Raw genomic sequence first — 21,416 nt, forward strand, 5'->3', positions numbered from 1 at the left:
CATTTATCCATAGAAAGAATCTGACAATTATTAGCAGAGTTTTAACTCTTCTGATACCAAGTCCATTTTCAAAGTAGGATATCCTACCCTTGGATATAGAAGAGAAAATTGGTTTTGACTGGTCTGTTTTTTAATTTCAGGGATAGTTGCTGTTCTCTTCTGTGGAGTCACACAGGCACATTATACCTACAACAATCTGTCATCGGATTCCAAAATGAGGACTAAACAGGTAAAAGAAAAAGCACCACCATAGACTGTGCCTCTTTTCACATTGTAATGGTTATGTAGCAATCCTGCCAGTGCACTTGGAAAGAATTTCATTAGTAAAGAAAGAAAGTAAGCTTAAGGCTTCGTTATTGGTTGGATATATATAGATTTTTTTTATTCCTCCAGGATAACCATTAACAATTCTCTTGGTAAGCAAAAATATAGTTATAATAGTCTCTTGCTCCTGAGAGATGGGGAATATAGACTGTCAGTCTTGAAGATGAAAGGCCCAGAGTCAGTAATAATTCACAGTCACTTACATCTAAAAGCATTATAAAGCTTGTGAGATTGGATAGTTATAGAGAGAGACAGATATGAAGAAGAATAAGGAAGCGATGTTTGGTCTTCAATTGGGTGTTTTTCTTCCAAGAAAACTCAACTGCCTGTTGTCACACTAGCAGAAGGCATCTCCCATATGACAAGAACACATCTGTTTGGATATTTGCATGTGGACACACATTGATTCCTTCCACAAACATTCACTGCTGCATGGTCACTCTGTGCCAAGCATCATCCTAGGTATTAGGGACACTAAGACAGATAGTATATGATCTTGCCTCCCAAAGGTACATTATCAAATCTGTTGGTGAGGATAAAGATGTGTAACAAACAACTATAGACAGTGTGATGAGTGCTGTGATAGAAATATCTGTATAGGGTGTTGAGGAGCATATTTCCCATAGTTATAGTTGGGAAAGTCAGGAGAAAGTTTCCAGATGTGACACCTGATACGGACTTTGAAATAAAAATAGAAGTTAATTAAGTAAAAATTTGGAATACCTATCCCAAATAGAGCTGGAGGCTCTATTCTAGGGGTGGGAAGGTAGCAGGTAAGGCATTTTAGGCCAAGGGAGTGGCATAGACAAAATTCTCTGAAACAGTCAGTTGAAGCTTTGTAGATAGTCCAGTGTTGTTACTGATTGGATTAAGGCTGAAGCTAGTAGAGTACAGTGTGGAATGAGGTCATAGATATAGCCAAAGGCCAGCTTGTGAAAGGACTTCTGTACCTTGTGAAGGAGTTTAAACTTCATCCTAAAGGTAATAGAGAGTCACTGGAGTAATTTTAGGATTATCAGAATTCTGTTTTGGAAATATTACTATGGCAGACATTAGGAGAATAGATCAAATGGTACTTGTGTCAGTTAGCTTTTGCTGTGGAGCAAACAGCTACAGAACCCAAGTGGTATACAACAATAAACTTTTATTTATCATACATCTGCAGGCTTCAGCTGCTTTTAGAAGGGGTGGGCTGGGCTGAGTGGTTCTGCTTGTCCCAGCTGGACTCACTTATTTGTCTGTGGGTTTTCTGGAGGCTCTAGTCTAGGTTAGGATTGACTGGGGCACCTGAACCAGTGCCATATGTCTCCATTCTTCTCCTGGAAAAAGAGCAGGTCCTAATGTGCCAGCTCATTTCAGCCTATGCTTGCATTATGTCTCCTAAACACTCTCCTGGCCAAAGAAAATCATTTGGCTGAGTCCAGAATCAAGAGGCTGAGCAGTTTGCCTGCCCACCATGGGAAAACATTATAAAGTTATATGGCAATGACCATGGATATAGGGAATGATGAACAATTTGAACCAAAAGATGCAACCAATCACAAAATGTAAATTATTATAGGGAAGCTCCTACAATAAGCCCAATAATGCTGAGGATGTCGGATGTGATATTGGGGCTAAGGGAGCGGAGAAAGCGAAAGCAATGACTAAACAAGGGCCATTATTGGCCAGGAATTCCTAAACAGGAGTTCTTTAAGGTTTACCTTAAAGATTTCCAAGATGGCTATTGCTTCCATCCATCTCTCTGCCATGTCTCATGCTTAACTGAACTTGACCCTGCCTCCTACCTACCCAGGGACCCTGCAAAGTCACCCTTCCCTTCTGTCCAGCATCTCAATACTTCAGAGGAGGCATCACAAGACTTCTGGGATCCTTTTAATTATGGGCACCACTACAATTCTCTAGGGTTTAATAGGAAATATCTTGGGCTGTTTTATCCTGACCTTGTTTGATTCTCTGAGCATTTGTATTCTGGGAAGCTGAACCTTGTTTAGGAACTTACACTTTTAAGTCGTGCTATCTAGACTGCTCAGCAGAACTTCAAAGATAACTCATCTCATGGTGAGACAGCAGCTCAGCACCTAGGGGAGACAAAGCCAAAAATCAGTGCCCCACAGCCTTCTGTGCTCCCTCTGAATGACTTGACAAGCACTCCCTGACAGGCTGCCAGCATTCATTTTTATAGCACTCTCCTTTAAGGAAGGAGATTCTACAAGTTCTGTTCTTTAACATCTTGATAATGGCACCACCACCCCCCATTCCAGTTCTCCAATTGCCTTCTTACCCTGTGCCTGGTTTTTAGTAGGAGCTTAACAAGTGCCAATTCCCTTCCCTTCCCTCTTCTTCCCTCTCCTCATTCCTTTTCTTTCTATCAGAAACTGGCATTTTCTATTTATTTTTCTGTCTCATAATATATACATGCCTAGCATATATACCTAGTTAGGCATATAAACATATATGTGCATTCACATAGCCACACATTTCCCACACTTTAGTATCTGGAGGCTGAGGTCACCATTTTGACAGATGTAAGATTGTGCCCTTTAATTAACCTCACAGATCAGAGGTCCTCGGCCATGTATGCAGCAGCGTCACAGAGTTCAGTCTCCCTGTGGGAAATCAGTTATAAATTGTAGAGAAAAATGAAGGTGTATATTATAGGGGAGGCAACTATTTCCTCTCTGAAAGGGAGAAAGGTTTGGGAAGAATCATGTGATGTCACACAGTTACAGAACACAATATCTCCATCTGCATCTTCCCACATTGTGTTCTTACTACTAAGAGGGATGGTAGAAGTTACACAGACTCTTTGCCTTTGCTCCCAAGACTGATTAATGGGGGAAGTGAATTAGTGAAGTCTAGGGAAAATCCATGTAAATCAACTTTGTGTTATACAATCCAATGGAAATATGATTTACTAAGGAATTTTTATTCATGAACTGTGTCTGTACTAGCTAATCAAATAGCTACATCTGGGTACAAAGGCTTTTGAGAATTATATATCCTTTACAGCTTCAAGAATTAGAGTATCTTTTGTAAAATTGCATTTTCATTTTAAAATATGTTTTGTAACTGATAATGCCCCTCTAGATGTAGGTGAATTAAATTTTGCTCCTACTTATGAAAAAACACATGATATCACTGTGTGTTAGGTACAAAGCAGCATAAGAGACACTCCGATGCTATTACCCTCCAAGTGGATTTCTATTTTGAAGAGCAAAGAAACCTATTAAAGAGTATATGAACATATGTGCCAACATCTTTCCCTGAACTCTGAATGATTTGCTTGCTTTAGGCTGGGTCATCTAGTCCTAGAGAGAGCCAGATACTGTGAGCCCCGATCCTTGCTCTAGAAACAGAACTGCTGGTGTACTCAAGGTGGACATGAGGGGTCAGCACATAGAGATCCAAAGCCTAGAAGTCTCCCCCTAAGCCATCCAGAAAACTGCATATAGACCTTCTGAGCCTACTCACATAAGTCCTGACTGCCTCCCACTCCCTTCCCTCCTCAGCCCTCACCCCACCAGGCATGCCTGGGAGCTGGTTATCAGGACCAAACTCCAGGGTGTTTCCATCAGCTGTCTTCACCTGCCCTGAGGCCAACTTGCAAAAGTTTGTACTTCCATACCATCCCCTTTAACTGGAATGTCTCCATGCAGTTCCCAATTAAAAATTATTTCCAACAGATACTCTTGGATATATAGTCATGCAAATAATTAACATTCATCATGCATTAACATGTATGAAGTATTTATCTCATTTACTTTCTACTTACCTTTCTAATTTACAGGTAGCTCTTATTATTGTCACTGATAATCTCCATTCATTGAACAAATATTTTTTGAGAAACTACCTTGTACCAGCCACTGACCACGGTGTTAGGGATACAACAGTGAACAAAACAGAATTTTGAGTAGAGGTGCTTTAGTAATCAAGATAAATAAGCAAAATATATAGTTTGTTCATGGTTAGTCATAAGGCTGATAATAAAGCAGGGAAGGGAGCTAGGAAATCTGTGTACTGGAAGGTAGGTTTGCAATTTTAGATAGGTTGACCAAGGGAGGCTGCAATGAGAAGGTGATATTTGAAGGAGCCACCTGGACATCTGAGGTAGAGCTTCCAGGTATTGGGAACAACAGGTGCCAAGGTGCCCTGGAGCAGGGCGACTAGTGTGGCTGCGGGGAGTGAACCAGTGGTGGGCATGACAAACAGTATCAGAGCAGTGAAGAAGGTCAGGTTATGGGGGGTTCTGAGAGAGGTGGAGGCCTTTAGGAAGAGATACGACATGATAACACTTACCATTTTAGAAGAATGGGGGTGCTGTTTATTAGCTGGAGAAGACCACAAAAGGAGAAGGTTTGGGAGAACCCAGTGTTGCTTCATTGTATTTGAGATATATATTAGTCAATAATGGAGCTGTTGAATGGCTGTTGGACATAGAATTCTGGAGTTCAGGAGAGAAGCCTAGGCTACAAATATAATTTGGGGAATAAGTAGCATAGAGATTACAATGAAGACGTGAAACTGGATGAGTTCCCTAAGGGAGTGATAAGGAAGAGGTCCTGCAACACTTCAATGTTAAGAGGGCTACCCGCAAAGGAGACTGATAGATGGTAACCACTAGGTAGAAGGAACCCAGGAAAGTACAGTGTCCTAGAAGTCAAAAAAGAGACTGCCTCAAGGAGGAGAGTGATGAATTGTGCCAAATGCTGCTGAAAGGTCAAGTAAGATGAGGAGCATAAATGCTATTGATGACATTAATGAGAACCATATTGGTGGAACGGCAGGGTAAAAGCCTGACTGTAATCGGTTCAAGAGAGAATGGTGAAGAAAGAAACTGAAGACAGTCTTTCAAAGGAGTTTTTGCTGTTAAGGAGAGCTGAGAAACTAGGCAATAGCTGGAGAAAAAAATTGGGTTAAAGGAAATATGTCTTTCTATTTTTAAGGTGGAAGTAACAATAGTATGCTGCTGGGAATGATATAGTAAAGAGAAGATGGTGGGTTAGAGGGTCTGCCAAGGCTTACAGGCAACAAGCAAATTTTCTGACTTTCTGGTTCAAATTATGTTTCCCCTTAGTATTCTCTGATGAGTAGACAAAATAATAGCAATAATGAGGGTTAGCATCATTTATTCCATAAACTTTGAATGAATGAGTGAATATTTGGCTATCTATATTATGCTTTCAGCTAATTCAGATTATTGGTCATTTATCTTATATTTGACTCCATCGCCTCTGAAAATCTACCAATTTCAGCAGCATTTTAATTTATTGTTAAAATACAGGTTCAGGTGGACATAGATGTTTTCATGCATTTGCTTTTGGAAAGCCAGATTCTTTGGCCAGCATTTATGGGTAAACAACGACATCATTACAGCACATTCTTTCCAGATGCTTATTTTATTTCCATCCCCCCAGATGATATTTTTAGTGTTTATCACCATTGAATGGAAAAGCAGCAATGCAAATCCAAATTTAAATTTCCCATTAAAAAAAAAGACAATGGGAGCCAAATTGGATGTGCTTTGCATGACTTCGTAAGAAAATTCAAGGAAAGAATATTGAATGTGGGCAAGGCAAGAAGATGTAATGGAAAGATCACTAGGCTGTGAATCCAGAAAGCTGGGTTTTGCCCTCATCTCTACACTTAGAGTGGACCTTGAATAAGTCATTTGACATCTGTGTGCCTCAGTTTCCTCATCTGTGAAATGAACAATTGAACTAAATGGCTTGTTTTTAAAAGCCCATGATTTAGCTCTAATATTCTGTGGATTGACATAGAGCATAAGATATGCATCTAGTTCCTTCTTCCAGACTAGGACTGGACAGGGATAGCTTTCTGTAATGCATGGAGATGAGGGGAGGTGTGCCGGTTTAAATGTATTATGTCCCCCAGAAAAAGCCATATTCTTTGATGCAGTCTTGTGGGGCAGACATAATAGTGGGGATTAAGTTGGAATGTTTGGATTGGGTTGTTTGCATGGAGATGCGCCCCACACAACTGTGGACTATAACTGATGGGATATTTCTGTGGAGGCATGGCCCCACCCATTGAGGGTGGGCCTTGATCAATGGAGCCATATAAACGTGCTGACTCAGAGATGCAACTCAGTGCAGCTGTGAGTGACGTTTTGAAGAGGAGCAAGCTTACTAGAAAGGAACGTCCTGGGAGAAAGCCATTTTGAAACCAGAACTTTGGAACAGACGCCAGCCACGTGCCTTCCCAGCTAACAGAGGTTTTCCGGATGCCATTGGCCATCCTCCAGTGAAGGTACCCGATTACTGATGTGTTACCTTGGACACTTTATGGCCTTAAGACTGTAACTGTGTAGCCAAATAAACCCCTTTTTATAAAAGCCAGTCTATCTCTGGTGTTTTGCATTCTGCAGCATTAGCAAACTAGGACAGATTTTGGTACCAGAGAAGTGGGGTGCTTTTGCTGCTGAGTTTGCAAATACCGAACATGTTGGAACGGCTTTTTAAATGGATAATGGGGAGTTTCTGGAAGAGTTGTGAGGAGCTTGATAGAAAAGGCCAAAACTGCTTTAAAGAGACTGTTTGTGGAAATATGGACTCTAAAGATACTTCTGACGAGGTCTTGAACAGAGATGATCAATGTGTTGTGAACTGGAAGAAAGGTGATCCTTGTTTTAAAGTGGCAGAGAATTTGGCAAAATTGAGTCCTGGTGTCAGATGAAAGGAAGAATTTAAAAGTGACAACCTGGAATACTTAGCTGAGGAGATCTCCAGACTACGTGTGGAGGATATACCCTGGCTTCTCCTTGCAGCTTATAGTAAAATGTGAGCAGAGAGAGATAAACTTAGAACTGAACTCTTGGATTCAAAGAAACCAGAAGCTGATGGCTTGGAAAATTACGAGCTTCCAGGGGGTGGAATCCCAGAAGCTACAGCCCAACGTGAGGATGTAACCAAACATGGAACCCAGCCGCCATTTCAGTACAAGCCAAGATTGGAGATGAGTTAAGCAGAAAGGATTTGTGGAAATTCCTATTGTCTGATGGCTTTGACCCCTGTGTGCTTCATGCAAAGCCAACAGAATTTTTGCAAGACCTTTATAGATGGAGCCATTGCCAGTCTGGACTGGAGGAGACAGACAAGGAAAAAATTAAAGGAAAAGTCTCTTCAAAGACAGAGCCATGGAGGTTGAGGTCTGGAGTCAGGAGGTCTTGGGCTGGGAGAGTGGAGCAGCCCACATGCATGGAAAGGGTGAGTTTGCCCTGGAGGTCGAGGGCGGGCTTTCCACCTCGATGCTCTGGAAGAGTTTTGCCACCTCAGGTCCCAAAGAGGGTGGAGCACATTTCCAGGGAATTGGGGAGAGCCTGGCTGCCACCCCATTGTTCTGAAGGGGTTGAGCATGTGCCCCGGAGATGGAAGGGAATCCAGGAGCTGCCCCGATGTTTGAGGAGGGTGGGGCCAAGAAGGTGGTCTCCCCAATGTGTGGGTATGTTGGAGCACTCACCTAAGTGTTTGGAGAGGAAAGGGCTGCCGAAAAGGCCCTTAGGAAGGGTTATACTCCCGCTCTCTCAAGCCCCAAGGATGCAACGTTGTTCTGTAAATGACACTCAGACTTTGAAATCTAATGGAGTTTGTCCTGCAGGTTTTAGGAACTGTTTTGGTCCTGTTAACCCTGTTTTCCTTACTGTTTCTCCTTATGGCAATGGAAATGTTCATCCTATGAATGTCCCTCCTTTGTATATTGGAAGCATATAACTTGTTCTAAGTCCACAGATCCAAAGCTAAAAGAGAATTGTGCCTTAGGACCCACCATGCCTGTAATTGATTTTGATGGGATCTTGTACTTAACTTTTGTTACTGAAATGATTTAAGTTTTTGTGATATTGTGATGGAATGAATGTATTTTGTACTTGGAAAGAATATGTTTTTCTGGGGTCCAGGGGGTGGAATGTGCCGGTTTCAATGTATTATGTCCCTCAGAAAAAGCCATATTATTTGATGCAGTCTTGTGGGGCAGACATAATAGTGGGGATTAAGTTGGAATGTTTGGATTGGGTTGTTTGCATGGAGATGTGCCCCACCCAACTGTGGACTATAACTGATGGGATATTTCTGTGGAGGCATGGCCCCACCAATTGAGGGTGGGCCTTGATCAGTGGAGCCATATAAACGTGCTGACTCAGAGATGCAACTCAGTGCAGCTGTGAGTGACGTTTTGAAGAAGAGCAAGCTTACTAGAAAGGAACGTCCTGGGAGAAAGCCATTTTGAAACCAGAACTTTGGAACAGACGCCAGCCACGTGCCTTCCCAGCTAACAGAGGTTTTCCGGACGCCATTGGCCATCCTCCAGTGAAGGTACCCGATTACTGATGTGTTACCTTGGACACTTTATGGCCTTAAGACTGTAACTGTGTAGCCAAATAAACCCCCTTTTTTTACAAAAGCCAATCCATCTCTGGTGTTTTGCATTCTGCAGCATTAGCAAACTAGGACAGGAGGGATCAGGATTTGCCATTGATCTTGAGGCCAAATCATTGGGTAGACCATTTTAATAAGCTTTCGAATCAAATTCAAGGATGAGGCAATCAAAAACTAGAGTCCATAGTTCATAAAGGGGTGAAAAGTTCACCCTGAGAGCTGGGTGGTTCTTCCTAGGAAAAACCTTTACCCTGACATACATGGATGCAATGACTTTTTCTAAGACTTGCCTGTAGCTTTGGGGTGGAAAGGATTCACTTAGCCTCTCCAGGACTGACTTAGGGGTTTCCAGGTTCTCAATTCAAGCAGGATTATGTGTGTACCAAGTGCTATAGTGATTATATGGCAGGCACCATGCCAGAAGCCAGGAAGACAAAGGCAAATAAGACATGGTTCCTGCCCTCAAGGAGTTCCCAATATGGCAGGGATTGCACATACATGCATGCCCATGCGTGCACACACAGAAACCCCATGTGTCAATTATTAACAGTGGATGCAAAACATGTCATGGGAACCAAAGAAATGAATTGCTTACTCAAGGTAAGATGTTCATAGGAAGCAAGCTGATTTGGGATTTGGGTGTTTTGAAGTTGGATATAGGGATAATTAAGAGATTATCACATAGAAAAGTGGGGGATAAAAACAAAGGAAGCAGAATATGCAAAAGCACAGAAATAAGAAAGAGCTTAACAAGTCGCAGAAACAAAGAAATGGTTCAATGTGTCCAGAGCCTGGGTTGCCTGGGTAAGTAGGTAGGAAGGTGTTGGTATTGGTTGGGGTATAGATTGCGGCTGAAGGAAGGAAAATGTGTGGGACAAAGCTGAGAATTAAGGATGGAGAGGTGGGTTTGAGTAGACCCTCAAATGTCTTACAGTGCTGTGTTGTGGAGATCTGTAGACACGGGGGTAATGATAATAATTAGATTTGTGCCTTACAAAAATAATGGTGTTAGTTTCATTGAGGAAAGACTGGGAAAAGGATCATTTAGAATTAGAAGCATTCTTGACTCCATTAGTGGTTTAAGGTATAGTTGATGAATAAAAATGGTAATTGCCCTCCATGACATTCATCTCAATGCTTGAGATCAGTCCATCTGCCTACTGCACTCACTTTTGATAAACTACTTACATATCAAACATCTAAATTTATCTCTACCTGCTGTGGCTCTAGACATATTTTTGTCCTGCCTATTCACTGGGGATGTTGCAGTCTGTATGAAATGTTTATGGAAATTTAGCATTTTTGTTTTGCCTTGAATTTAGGAGCTCAATAAATCCTTGTTGAATTAATGAATAAATTAATGAATGAATGAATTATGACCATTAACATTCCAAGAAAAAAAAAAACAGAGAGGAGAACAATATATGCTAATTAATGGTTTATTTAAGTCTGATATGATGCATTAATTTAAATTTAATAAGTTGGATGCATAAGGCAAATGTCTAGGATAAGCCTGAGATATTGAATGAAAGATCAAGTACAATTCCATTACTTATATGAGTTTCTTGTGGTGTGTCTTTGCTTTATTTGCATTACAGTAGTCTTTGATTATGATTGTGTGCATTTTTTCTCCATCATTTTTAACAAAAGCAGGCATGTTCCATCCCAGTTACCTGTTCCGAGGCACAGTGGAGTGAGAATATCATGGGCAACAGTGCCCCTGCCTCCCTGGCTTCTGAGAAGTAAGATCAAAGATAGCTTCATGAAGCATAAAAAGGCTGTTTTTTTTCTCTCTCTCTCTCTTTTACTCTAATTACATTTCTTTTGTCAAGATTTCAACCACTTTTCTTCTTCCCTTCATTCAAAGTACCTTTAAAAATACTATCCTAGAAGGGTTGAATTTATAAATGATGGCAAAGTGTTTAAATTTCTTCTTAGCTAAGCTGGTGATTCTTTTCAATGAACCTCATTATATTGTATAAAGGACATTTAGTAGTTCAGCTAATAAGTGTTCCCTTTTAAATGCTAATGAGAGTGGAACTCACACATCAAGGCAAGAACACACTGTACTTTCAGTGCCCAGAAAGAATTATTGTCTGTGAGCCCCTAGTCGGGAAGCTTTACTCCGCCGCCTACTTGCATCATCGTAGGGGCCAAAGATGACTATTCAGCACCCTCAATATGGGTACCTCCCATATGCCAATACTGGGCCCAGAGAGAAATAAAGATAGGTAAGAAATGAACTGTGCTTCTCCTTGAAATTTTTTCATGTAAAATTTTTTCCCTGCCAAAGCTATAGTTAAGACTATAACTTTTCGATTAAATCTATGCTATTTTCTTAACCACACATCTGTACTTGTCTATCATAGCATATAATTGCAGTTGAGAATTTTAAGTCATAAAGTCAAAAAAGTTCAGGGCTAGGTAGGACTATAGAGATAAATTCCTAAACCCAGAATTTTATTGGTGGAAACCCACACCCAAGAAATTTCAATGACTTGCTTGGAGATTAGAGCCAGTTCTTTAATTCAGGGGTCAACCTGGACATGGATTAGTGCTCAAGGGATATGCATCACAAGCCAAAAAATACCCATTTTCCACTTCTAAAAGCAGCATTTGGCATATTAGTTATCTGTTGCTGTTAGCAAATTGCCCCAAAAGTTAGCAGCCTTCAGAAGGCCAGGGAACCTTGGAATATCAGCTTAACTGTTTTTTTATGGTGCAGGGTCTCTCAAGAGGTTGCAGACAAACTGTCAGCCAGGGCTTCTGTCTCTTAAGACTGAACTGAAGGCTGGAGGGTCCTCTACCAGGACAGCTCACTCACATGGTTTTTGGCAGGAGACTTCAGTTCCTCACCACATGACTCTCCACAGGGCTGCCTGGGTGTCCTCATGACGTGGAAGCTGAATTCCCCCAGAGCAAGTGATTCCAGAGACACAGAACAAGAAGAATACAGCAATGCCTTTTATGAATTAGTCTCTGAAGGTCACACGTTGTCACTACTGCCATATTCTGTTTCTCAGAGGCGAGTCCCTAAGACCAGTCCACATTCAAAGGGAGGGGAAATTAGCTCCATCTGTTGCAGGGAGCTTAATTTGTGGACATGCTTTAAGACTACCATAGGACCTGGTGCCTTTCTTGGAAGTAATTCTTTAATAATGGTTTCAGTTTCTTTCATGGTTGAACATTTAGGTCAATTTTGGTCAATTTTGGCTATATTTGCTTTCCTAGCAAACCCATCTATTATATCTAGATTTTTTAAAAATGTCAATAATAGCAATTGTTGATACGATATGGTGCCAGGAACTAAAATATGCTTCCCATAAATTATCCCAATTAATAGTCACCAAAAAATCCATGAGGCAAATACTATTATTAGTCAGATTTTACAAGCCTTAGAGAAGTTAAGAAATACATCCAAGGTCACACAAAGAATAGAGTTATATGTCATGACCTGTTATCATTTTTTAACATCTTTTTGATGTCTCTGATTATAGACCTTAAAGTGTAAAAAATGATGAGTACTTATTTTTCTCTTTTTTTACTTTATGAAACTTGCTGAAACTAGCCATATTTTACTGATCATTTTAAGAAAGGGCACTTGAGTGTATTTATCCATTCTACTACTGTTTTCTCTTCTCTATTTCATTGTTTTCTCCTTTCATCACTAACCCATTCTTTGCCCTCTCCTTGGGCTTCTTTTTCCCCATCTCTTTAATGGAGAACAGTGAACCCAAGCATCCCCTGTCCCTGCTGACCACTACTCACTTCCCTTTGCTCCTCCTTCCCTTTCTCAGCCTCAACACTGACCGGCAGGGCCTCTGTAGTTAGAGCCTAGAATGTCTTCTCTTTTTTCACCAAACCATCGGTGCTAGCTCATCTTCTGCCCCATTCACCTCTTTATCTTGTGCCAGATATTTTATTCCATTTTGCCACTGTTGGCTTTCTCATTCTTTAGGATTCATGAATGTTTCTTGTAGCTAAGGGTAATTGAGTACTGTTGTTGTTTTTCCTTTTGCTTCTTTTCCATGCCATCGTAAAAGGCTCTGTGTCCTCGTTGCCTCCCAAGCCTACCTTTATCGCTATCCGATAGGAAACATCTTTGTGCACCATGTTAATTCCCCTTTAAATTTCTTCCGAGAAAACTTACAAAGATTTCTCTTGATTTTTCATTTTCATCTTCGAAAACCCCAAGAAAGTATACTTATCTCTTTCAGCTTTTTCTAAAATTTAATTTTCTTTATTGCATTTTCACCACAGCAATGGCTTTGTATTCTTTTTCACTAGGTAGAAGCTCAAAAAGATGGCTTGCTTCCTTTCTTGCTTGTTTTACTTTCCCATTTCTTTCACTTTTAGAAAGCTGAAAATACCATCATTAATGCTTGGACATCAACGTATAAATGTATATGATACACGACCTTCTCCGTATGGGTCCGATTCAATGCATAATAGAAGAATTTATCTGAATAGGATTTAAGAGATCAGCTGGCCTGGTCCATGCTCTGATGACATTCAAGACAGATGGTTGGCCATTATTACCTTGAATTTTCTAAGGATGGCAATGGCATAACCCTCTTTAATAGCTCATTACGGTTTATCACCCTGTTTGATAGGTGCAGGTATGGAGGGCTCCAGTCCCATAATGGCATTTTGGGATGATAAGTAGAAATTGCTGTAATTTTTCTACTCGTTTTAATTAAATTTTATTGATGCAGCACAGAAAACATCAATGCTGAATATGTGTGCCCAAGTGTGTGTTTGTTAAAGAATGTTGCCAAATTTAAGGATATCATTTTCTTGATGGTCTTGAAAGATGCAGCAAATGGATTTAATAAAATGTTAAGTCTTTGTGCAATAGCTTCAGAAGAGAAATTGAATTGCTTCTGGAGGCACAGCTCAAAAATCCACAGAATCTCATCAGTGGATATATGACATAAAACTCTGAATAGAGTACCTGAAAGAAAAATCTAAGTGAAAATAACAGTTTGGTTTTAAGAAAGTCACTTAATGCAATTATTCTGGGTTGCATTGAAAGAGAACTTTCTGAAGCCAGCAGTGACCAATTTGTTCTCGGGGGAGAGGGGAATATCTGTTATAATGGACCTGCTTTAGCAGTGGACACAGAGCTAGCAAGCTATTTCTGATGCTATTTTCCATTGGTTCCAAGCTGTGATTAAACTATGCTGTACAATGTATTACTTTTCCCTTTGTATTGTGTGCCTTGCCCCAGTCAAATTGAATTTTCAAGGACAAACTGGAGGGGCAAGGATACCTGATTGGAAATAAAGGAATTTTTCTGTTGGAAAAGTACATATAATCTTCTTTTCTTAGCCATTGTAGGTAACTGAATTTACACAACTGTTCTTTTCCCAGAGATCTGTGAAAATATATTCTTTGGACTCACATTAGCAGAAAGTGTAATTCTGAGTTTCCCAGGGGATGACTTCAAACCCAGCACTCATCTCATCCTCTGACTTTCTTTTTGTTTCTAAAAGTTGCTGCTCTGATAGTAATATGAGGGTCTACAACACAGGGCCAGGCTATAAGATCTTTTGCCAACTAGAAAAAGACAGAGAGAGGGGTTCAGAGATATCATGTGATACAAGAACTAGCATAGTCTCAGTATCCAGAGTTCTGACCTAGGGCAGATCATGGCATAGCAGGTTCTGGATAGTTAATGTGAAGTTCAGTGAGCAGTTCCTGGGTCTTCCCTAGTGCCACAAGTGTCTTAACTTTATATATCCTTGTGTAAGTGTTTTCAAATGGTAGTGTGCAGGCTGTTGTTGCAGTGATTCATTTTTATGCTACTGCCTGTACTAGTTTCTGGCATAAATTAATAATTTACGCTACCATCTTAGGACAAGCACCACTATTCTTCCCCTTTGCATGGGTTTATTGTTTGGTTCTTGGCTTGCTTTTATAGTACCAAGTTGGGGTGGGTGGTCTACAGGGGTCTTTTGCTTCATCCAAGTATGTTAGAGACTGGAAGAATTTGAGCTCACCTATCTTTCTGGGAAAAAGCATTCTGATTTTAAGGGAGCATTCCTTCCTCATTTGACACTACTGAACATTAACGTAGTTGTGGATTGTTGCTAGAACTCAGATTCACTGGCCTGTAGAATAAGGTAACAACATTCCTTAAGGGTCTTCCCTAAGTTTCTGGACAGAAAACACCTTATTAAAGCCTCCAGAATGAACATAGGTACAAACACAGGTATCTAACCTTGACTCCTAGTTTGCCCAAGGCCCAGGAAACCAAGGCAAGGAACTTTAATTGTGTCCATAACTGGTACTCACACATGGAGTAATAAATCTGTAAAAAGGGGGTTAATGAAGGAAGTCAGAATGCAGAGAGGGATAAGCCCTTAAGAGGAAATTTATTATAAGTGGGGAGGGAGTTTGGCATGGCCCTGGGGTCAGCATCCTCTTGTGGGGTGCCGTGAAAATAGACTTGGCCACCCCAACCCATCTACATGCTTGCAAACCTGTATTCTGAGGAGAGCACTTATGGTAAAATTGGGGATTTCACTAGGAACACAAATGACTCCGCTGAGGCTTTCCCCTCTTCCCAGAATACTGGATAGTAAACTTGAAAGGTTTTGAATGGGTGCCCAAGTAACTCTACTAAGAGACCATCTCTACAAGAACTGGACACAAGAACGTGAAGTACTGCCCTCTTGGCTGGAGAGAGAGATAAGTAATGGAGACCAGGAGGTAGGCAGGTAGGGAGCCCCAGGTATCAGCAGGAGAAACAGCAGATACCCCCAAGAGTGTGGCAGTCTTAGAATGTGGATGGCAATTGACTGCAGTGTGGGCAACAGTGGAGAGAACGGTGAGCAGCTTGGACTAAAGCAATGGCAGCATCAATATCTCTGAGCAGAACAATGATGTGGGCAGCCAGTCCTGAGGGATGGCAAGCTCTAAGACCTAATAATATGTGTGCGACCCTCATCTCATCCTCTTGGAAGCTCCCAGAGAAGTTTTTTTCAACCTTGGCTGCAGTTTAGAATCATGTAAGGAGCTTCTACAAATCCCAGAGTTCCAATTTATTTACTCCAGAGTGGGGCCTGGACTACAGTATTTTTTAAACTCTACCTAGATGAGTCTAACAAGTAGCCAGAGTAGAGAAACTAGAAAGATACTGGACAGGGAAGAACTGAGGCTCTGTCCTTTGGCAGGTGAAGCTGTTCAATGCAGCAGATCAGAGCCGAACTGTCCAGATAATTCACCTGGGAACCACATACAGGTGAATTCGGGGCACTGGTTCTTAAACCAGGCTGTGCACTGGAATCATCCAGGAATTTTTAAACATCTTGATGCCTAGTTCCACCCCCAGAGATTCTGATTTAATCAGAAGGGGATGTGGCCTGGGCAGCAGGACTGTTTAAAACTCCCCACATGGTCCTCATGTGCGGCAACGTTTGAGAATCTCTGGCCTAGGTGACATTAAGGTCATTCATGAAGTTCCCCTTTGTTATATCCAGGGATATTTAAGAGAAGGGGAAAGTATGGAAGGAATTTTATGTCCTGTGTGAGTAAGTGAAGACTTAGAACCATCAAGATTTGTGTATTTGTATAAATGCATTTATATTTACAGATTGGGATGTTTTGGAGACATTACCCAAATAAGTATTCTCACAGTTCTTAAATTTGGGAAAGGAGCCATACTGCCAAACTAAAAAGAGCAATGGACAGACCCCCTACAGGGTAACTCCTTCACCTGCCTGAAGCTCACAAAAGGAGGTTTCACTTTAAGGTTCACAGATTCATCGTAATAATCACAGAATGTAAAACTGTTGTATCACATAGAAAATGGGAATTCAATTAGGGTGAGTTATTTAGGAACCTCTACTTTCACTTCTTCAATCTTTGACTAGGTAAAATACAGATTTTATTAGTATCTATTGAATATCTAAAAGGTACCATCACTGTTCAAGGCAGTTCAGTGAAAATTAGTATACTTAATCCTCATGACAACAACCGGTAAGTTAGGTGTTATTATCAGCTATTTTACTGAGGAGGAAACTGGGATGTCAGGAGGGTAAGTAATTTATGTGGGCTCACACAATAAGTAGATATGGGTGGGAAAATGGGATTGGAACTGATTCCATCTCTAGTCTCTTCCCATCTCGCCAAGCTGCCTTTCCTCCATTTCTTCTTAGCGATTAAGGTATCCCACAACTTAATCTCATTTTCCAGTGTTTCATATGGTAATTTACATATGACGAATTTCATGAAATACATTTGGAAATCTGCTAAGTATAGAATATATACTATTCTACACTACACAGTAGATGATTCTGGGAAAGAGTACAATTTCTCCACTTTTTCTCCACCTAAAATTATTAGGAGCACAAATAAATGTGATCCTCTTAGAGTCAACTCTCTAGAGATTTGAGAGACTGAAATCAAATTTCTAATCTCATCAGCTGAGGAGGTGGTATCTCCTGAATTACAGTGACTCTAATTATCATTCTCTGTTACATATACATTATGAGAAAGGTTGTCATCTGTTGCTCAGAAGCTATGGCTAAGGCAAACTCTGATAACTTATCAGAATTGTGAAAAGGATGAGGGAAATGTAATTGATTTACATATAATAGGGTAAATATGTAAAGAATCAAATGTATATTCAAAGTTATAACCTGTGTGCAAATATTGTACATGTTTGTGTTGGGAATTTTAGGTTGTGTTGGGAATTTTAGGTTTTCAACATTCTCAAGAGCTTTCATTTTAGAATGCCTTATTCTATTCACTAAATCCCTCTCCTCCAAAGAGCACATTTTTAATTAGTCATAAGTTGAAAGTCTTCTAAAGACCCGTAAGACTACGGGAAATATTCAACTACTTGGTAATAAAGAAAAACGCCTTTTTCAAAAAACACATTTCAATACTTTATGTCAAGCCCATCATGTAATGTTTTTCAACAAATTAAGGGGGGAATGGATGTAAATTCATTAATAATATTCAACTGGACATGAAAATATACTACCCAGGTATTATTGGCAGAAAGTGATAGGACAAAACCTGACTCCAGATTTCTGCTTTTAACATGCAGCTTTCTGTTCAGAAATGATACACAGTAGTGGATTTTGTGATATAAAAAGTTTCCCAACTTCCATGACAGAACACTAAAATGTTTTAAACTGTCTTTAAGACTTACTCCAATCTGCAGTTCATCATTAGCTTAATTTTACTTTGACTTGAACAGTATATATAATATATATGATGTGCCTTTCAGCACTTTCAAGTGCTTTAAGCGATTGATTCTTTCCTGAATATTTTCTTTGGTAGAGGAATATGATTTAAGTGGTAACCTACAGGAGTTAGTTTTCAGATCTGCTTTTAAAAGAGGGCTGGTTTCATTTCTACTGTTAACCTGAACAGTCTGATGATTCATGTGATGAAAGTTACTTTTACTATCACTTTTTTTTTCCAAAGGGCTCAACCCAGGAATTTATTTGAAAAGAAAGTTGATTTTAAACTGCCTCTGAAGCTTCAGCTTATGTCAGAAAGCACAAAAAGTGACTGGCTTTTTTAAGCTATTTTTTTCTTCTTTTTAAAGAAAAATGTTAAATGTACCATTAGCTTCCCAATGACCTACAATAAGGGTTTCAATTAAAAGAAAACCTCAAGCCAAACTGAACATATTTACCCCAAATACATTCTCCTGTTTCCAATGCTCAGCATCCCAACTTGTTCAGCAGTTTCCAAGTGTCAAGTTAAGCAACCACTTGGGTGGACAAAGGAACTCCTAAAGCTGCCCTGCTGGGACTCAGGTGGGTGCCTGCCCCCCCAGCTCTGCCCCATGGCCACAGAGTGGGAGTAAGCCAGAGGTCCGTGGACCAGAAGGGCCGGGTGTCTTTGTGTAGGAGAGACCCCAAGCCTTAACAGGAGCCGGTGGTCTGCCTGATGAAACACACAGGCCATCCACATCCAAACACCATTGCCTGCCCAAGGGGAAAAGCAGTTCTGGGGCATCTGGGAAATGCTCCCAAAGCACTAAGCTCCTGGGAGGGAGTGTTACCACAGGAATGTCAGACTTTGCAGTGGCCTTTTTGAGAAAACCAATATAAATACTCACTTTTTATAGTCAGTCAAACTTCATGAAGTCACAGTTTACCTTTCCAACTTTGACTTAGGTGAACAAAGAGATGATTTGATTTGTGACTCTGCTGGACAGAAATCACACATCATTTAAAATCGTTTAAGAATTTATTTCCAAATTTTGTAAAGCACCGATAAATGATTTTTTTTTTATTCCTTTGACTTCTGGATTTAACTGATTGTTGAAACATTTTCACCTTTTAATTACTATGAGCTGATCTTGAGTTTTGAAGTATCATCTGATAAGTGAATCCATTTTCAATGTGTAAAGTGGGCTTTATTCCCATCAACAGAACTGCTTTTTAAGTGAAATCTGGGTAAGGTGATTATTATGCTCACTTTTCACCATATGAAATCTTTGACAAGAAAAGCCTTTGCCATAGCTTTATGAATTGCTCCAACTTGCAAGATATGACTCAATTTATTCATAGATGCTTATGCTAGAAATTGTATTATATTTTAGACAATAGGTTAGGTGGACTAAACCCAGACATTTATTTCATTACAGAAGAGATCTACATCATTATTTTTTGAAAAATATGCATAAGAGCTCTTCATAAATGTTCGCCTTGTTAACAAAGAAATGCCATTTCACTTTAGCTACAAAGACCTTTCCCTGACAGAGGCGCATTTGCAACAATGGTCTGCTTTGAATTCTTTTTCTCCCTCTCCCAGACACATTTTTAAAAATATCTTTACCTCCAAATGATTCTAAGATATATGATATTTAAAGATGTGAGGTTCTTTTTTCATGGTTATGCATCAGCAGTACAAAGGTCAGCTTTGCTATGTTTTGCATATGGTGTGCTCATCTATTTGACTGCTTCTATCTGTTTAGCCTCACTTACTGCATTTTCCAAATTTCAATGTGATGATCCTATTCAAAACATCTTCTACAGGGCTGGATCCATGACTTTTTAAATTATTGAAACCTGGCACAATGCCTCCCTGAAGTGAGAGAATGCAAGTACTGAATTATCCTGTTTGTTGCAAGGTCAGGCTTCAGACTTCCTTGGCTTCTGAGAAGTAAGGCAGGTAGGGGGGTGTTTCGGTTTGCTAAAGCTGCTGGAATGCAATATACCAGAAATGGGTTGGTTTTTTTCAGTGGAGATTTATTAGATTGCAAATTTACAGTTTTAAGGCCATGAAAATGTCCAAATCAAGGCATCAAGAGGTAGATATCCTTCTCTGAGGAAAGGCCAATGACATCCAGGGTTCCTGTGTCACATAGGGAGGCACATGGTGACATCTGCTTGTCCTTCTCTCTTGGGTTCTGATTTCAAAATGGCTTTCTCCAAAATGTCTCTGGGCATTTTATCTCTAAGCATCTCTTGACTCTGATCTCTCTCCAAAATTTCTCTGCCTTTTATCCTCTTATAAAGGACTCCAGTAAGGTGATTAAGACCCACCTTGAATTGGGTAGGTCACATCTTCATGGAAACAACCTAATCAAAAGGTCCCAACCAACGTTAGGTCTGCCCTACAGGGATGGATTAAGAGAACATGGCCTTCTAAGGGGTACTTAACAGATTTAAACCAGCATGGGAGGCAAGCATTGATTGGGCTCTGGAGACTTGGGTTCTTGGCCTGGGTCTGCTCATGCATTTGTGGTACGTCTTGGAGAGAGTGTCTGACCATTGTGAGCTGTGGAATGTCAGCCCAATGAAAGCAGGGATTTTAACTGGTTTGTTCATGGTTCTATCAGAGTCCAGCAACGTGTGTAACACATGGTAGGTGCTCCTTTTTTATTTGTGGGGCTACTGAATGAGTCTCAGTGGTCACCACACTGGAGATAGAGAGATGAGTGAAATCCCATGTGGGCTCTGCTCTCATTGGAGCCTGCACACAATGTTGAATGCTCCAAGGAAGAGTAATTTGGTTCTCTGGAGTTATAAAATAAAGGAGCCTGCCTAGCTGGTGGGCCGGAGGAGGACATTTTAGAAGAGACACTTCAGCTGAGATGTAAAGAATTCCTAGGCATGAACAGGCAAAAGGCATTGGGGAAAGAGGAGGGCAATGCAGGCAGAGACCCAATGGCAGGAGTTCTCCTGGTTTATTTGACAGACTGAAGGTCATGAGTGGCCAGAGCATGGAGAGCCAAGGGTGGCATGGTGGTGCAAGGGAGTAGAGAAGCAGTCAGCAATAGGAACCTACAGTCCATGTTATAGCATTTGGTCTTTTTATAAGAGCAAAGGGAAATCACTGGGGCATGGCAGCATACTATTTGCATTTTTTAAATGCACTCTGACTACAGTGTGGTCTTCTGTCTGTTTTTATTTATTTATTTCTTCTTTTTTATATCCCCAGTGCTTAGACAAGTTCTGGCTCATGACTGGTGTTCAATAAATATTTGGTGATGAACTGATTGATTATTTTTAAGCAACCGTACTTCATTCTTGATTCAGCCTGCCATGTCTACCTCCTCATGGTACCCCTTCTCTTTGGGCATTCTCCAGTTTCCATCCTTCTTTCCTGATATCCCAAAGTAATTATATAAGTGAGGAGAAAATAAGGATGAGTGGAAATATCACAAAATCTTAGAGTTCTAAGGCTGAAGGGAATCCTATTACTGAAACCAGTCCACACCAGCAG

At 40.4% G+C, this 21,416-nt stretch overlaps 1 protein-coding gene across 1 annotated transcript in view; it reads left to right on the top strand.

Annotated features, from left to right (window-relative positions):
• SLC9A9 (solute carrier family 9 member A9) overlaps positions 1-21,416 on the top strand; it is a 592,279-nt gene that overhangs the window by 294,485 nt on the left and 276,378 nt on the right. Inside the window, exon 9 of the mRNA XM_037843226.1 lies at positions 141-229. Coding sequence (XP_037699154.1) covers positions 141-229 — 89 coding nt within the window. The remainder of the gene's footprint in view (positions 1-140; positions 230-21,416) is intronic.

The sequence above is a fragment of the Choloepus didactylus genome, chromosome 1 (genome assembly GCF_015220235.1).
Source record: "Choloepus didactylus isolate mChoDid1 chromosome 1, mChoDid1.pri, whole genome shotgun sequence".
Classification (NCBI taxonomy): Eukaryota; Metazoa; Chordata; class Mammalia; order Pilosa; family Megalonychidae; genus Choloepus; species Choloepus didactylus.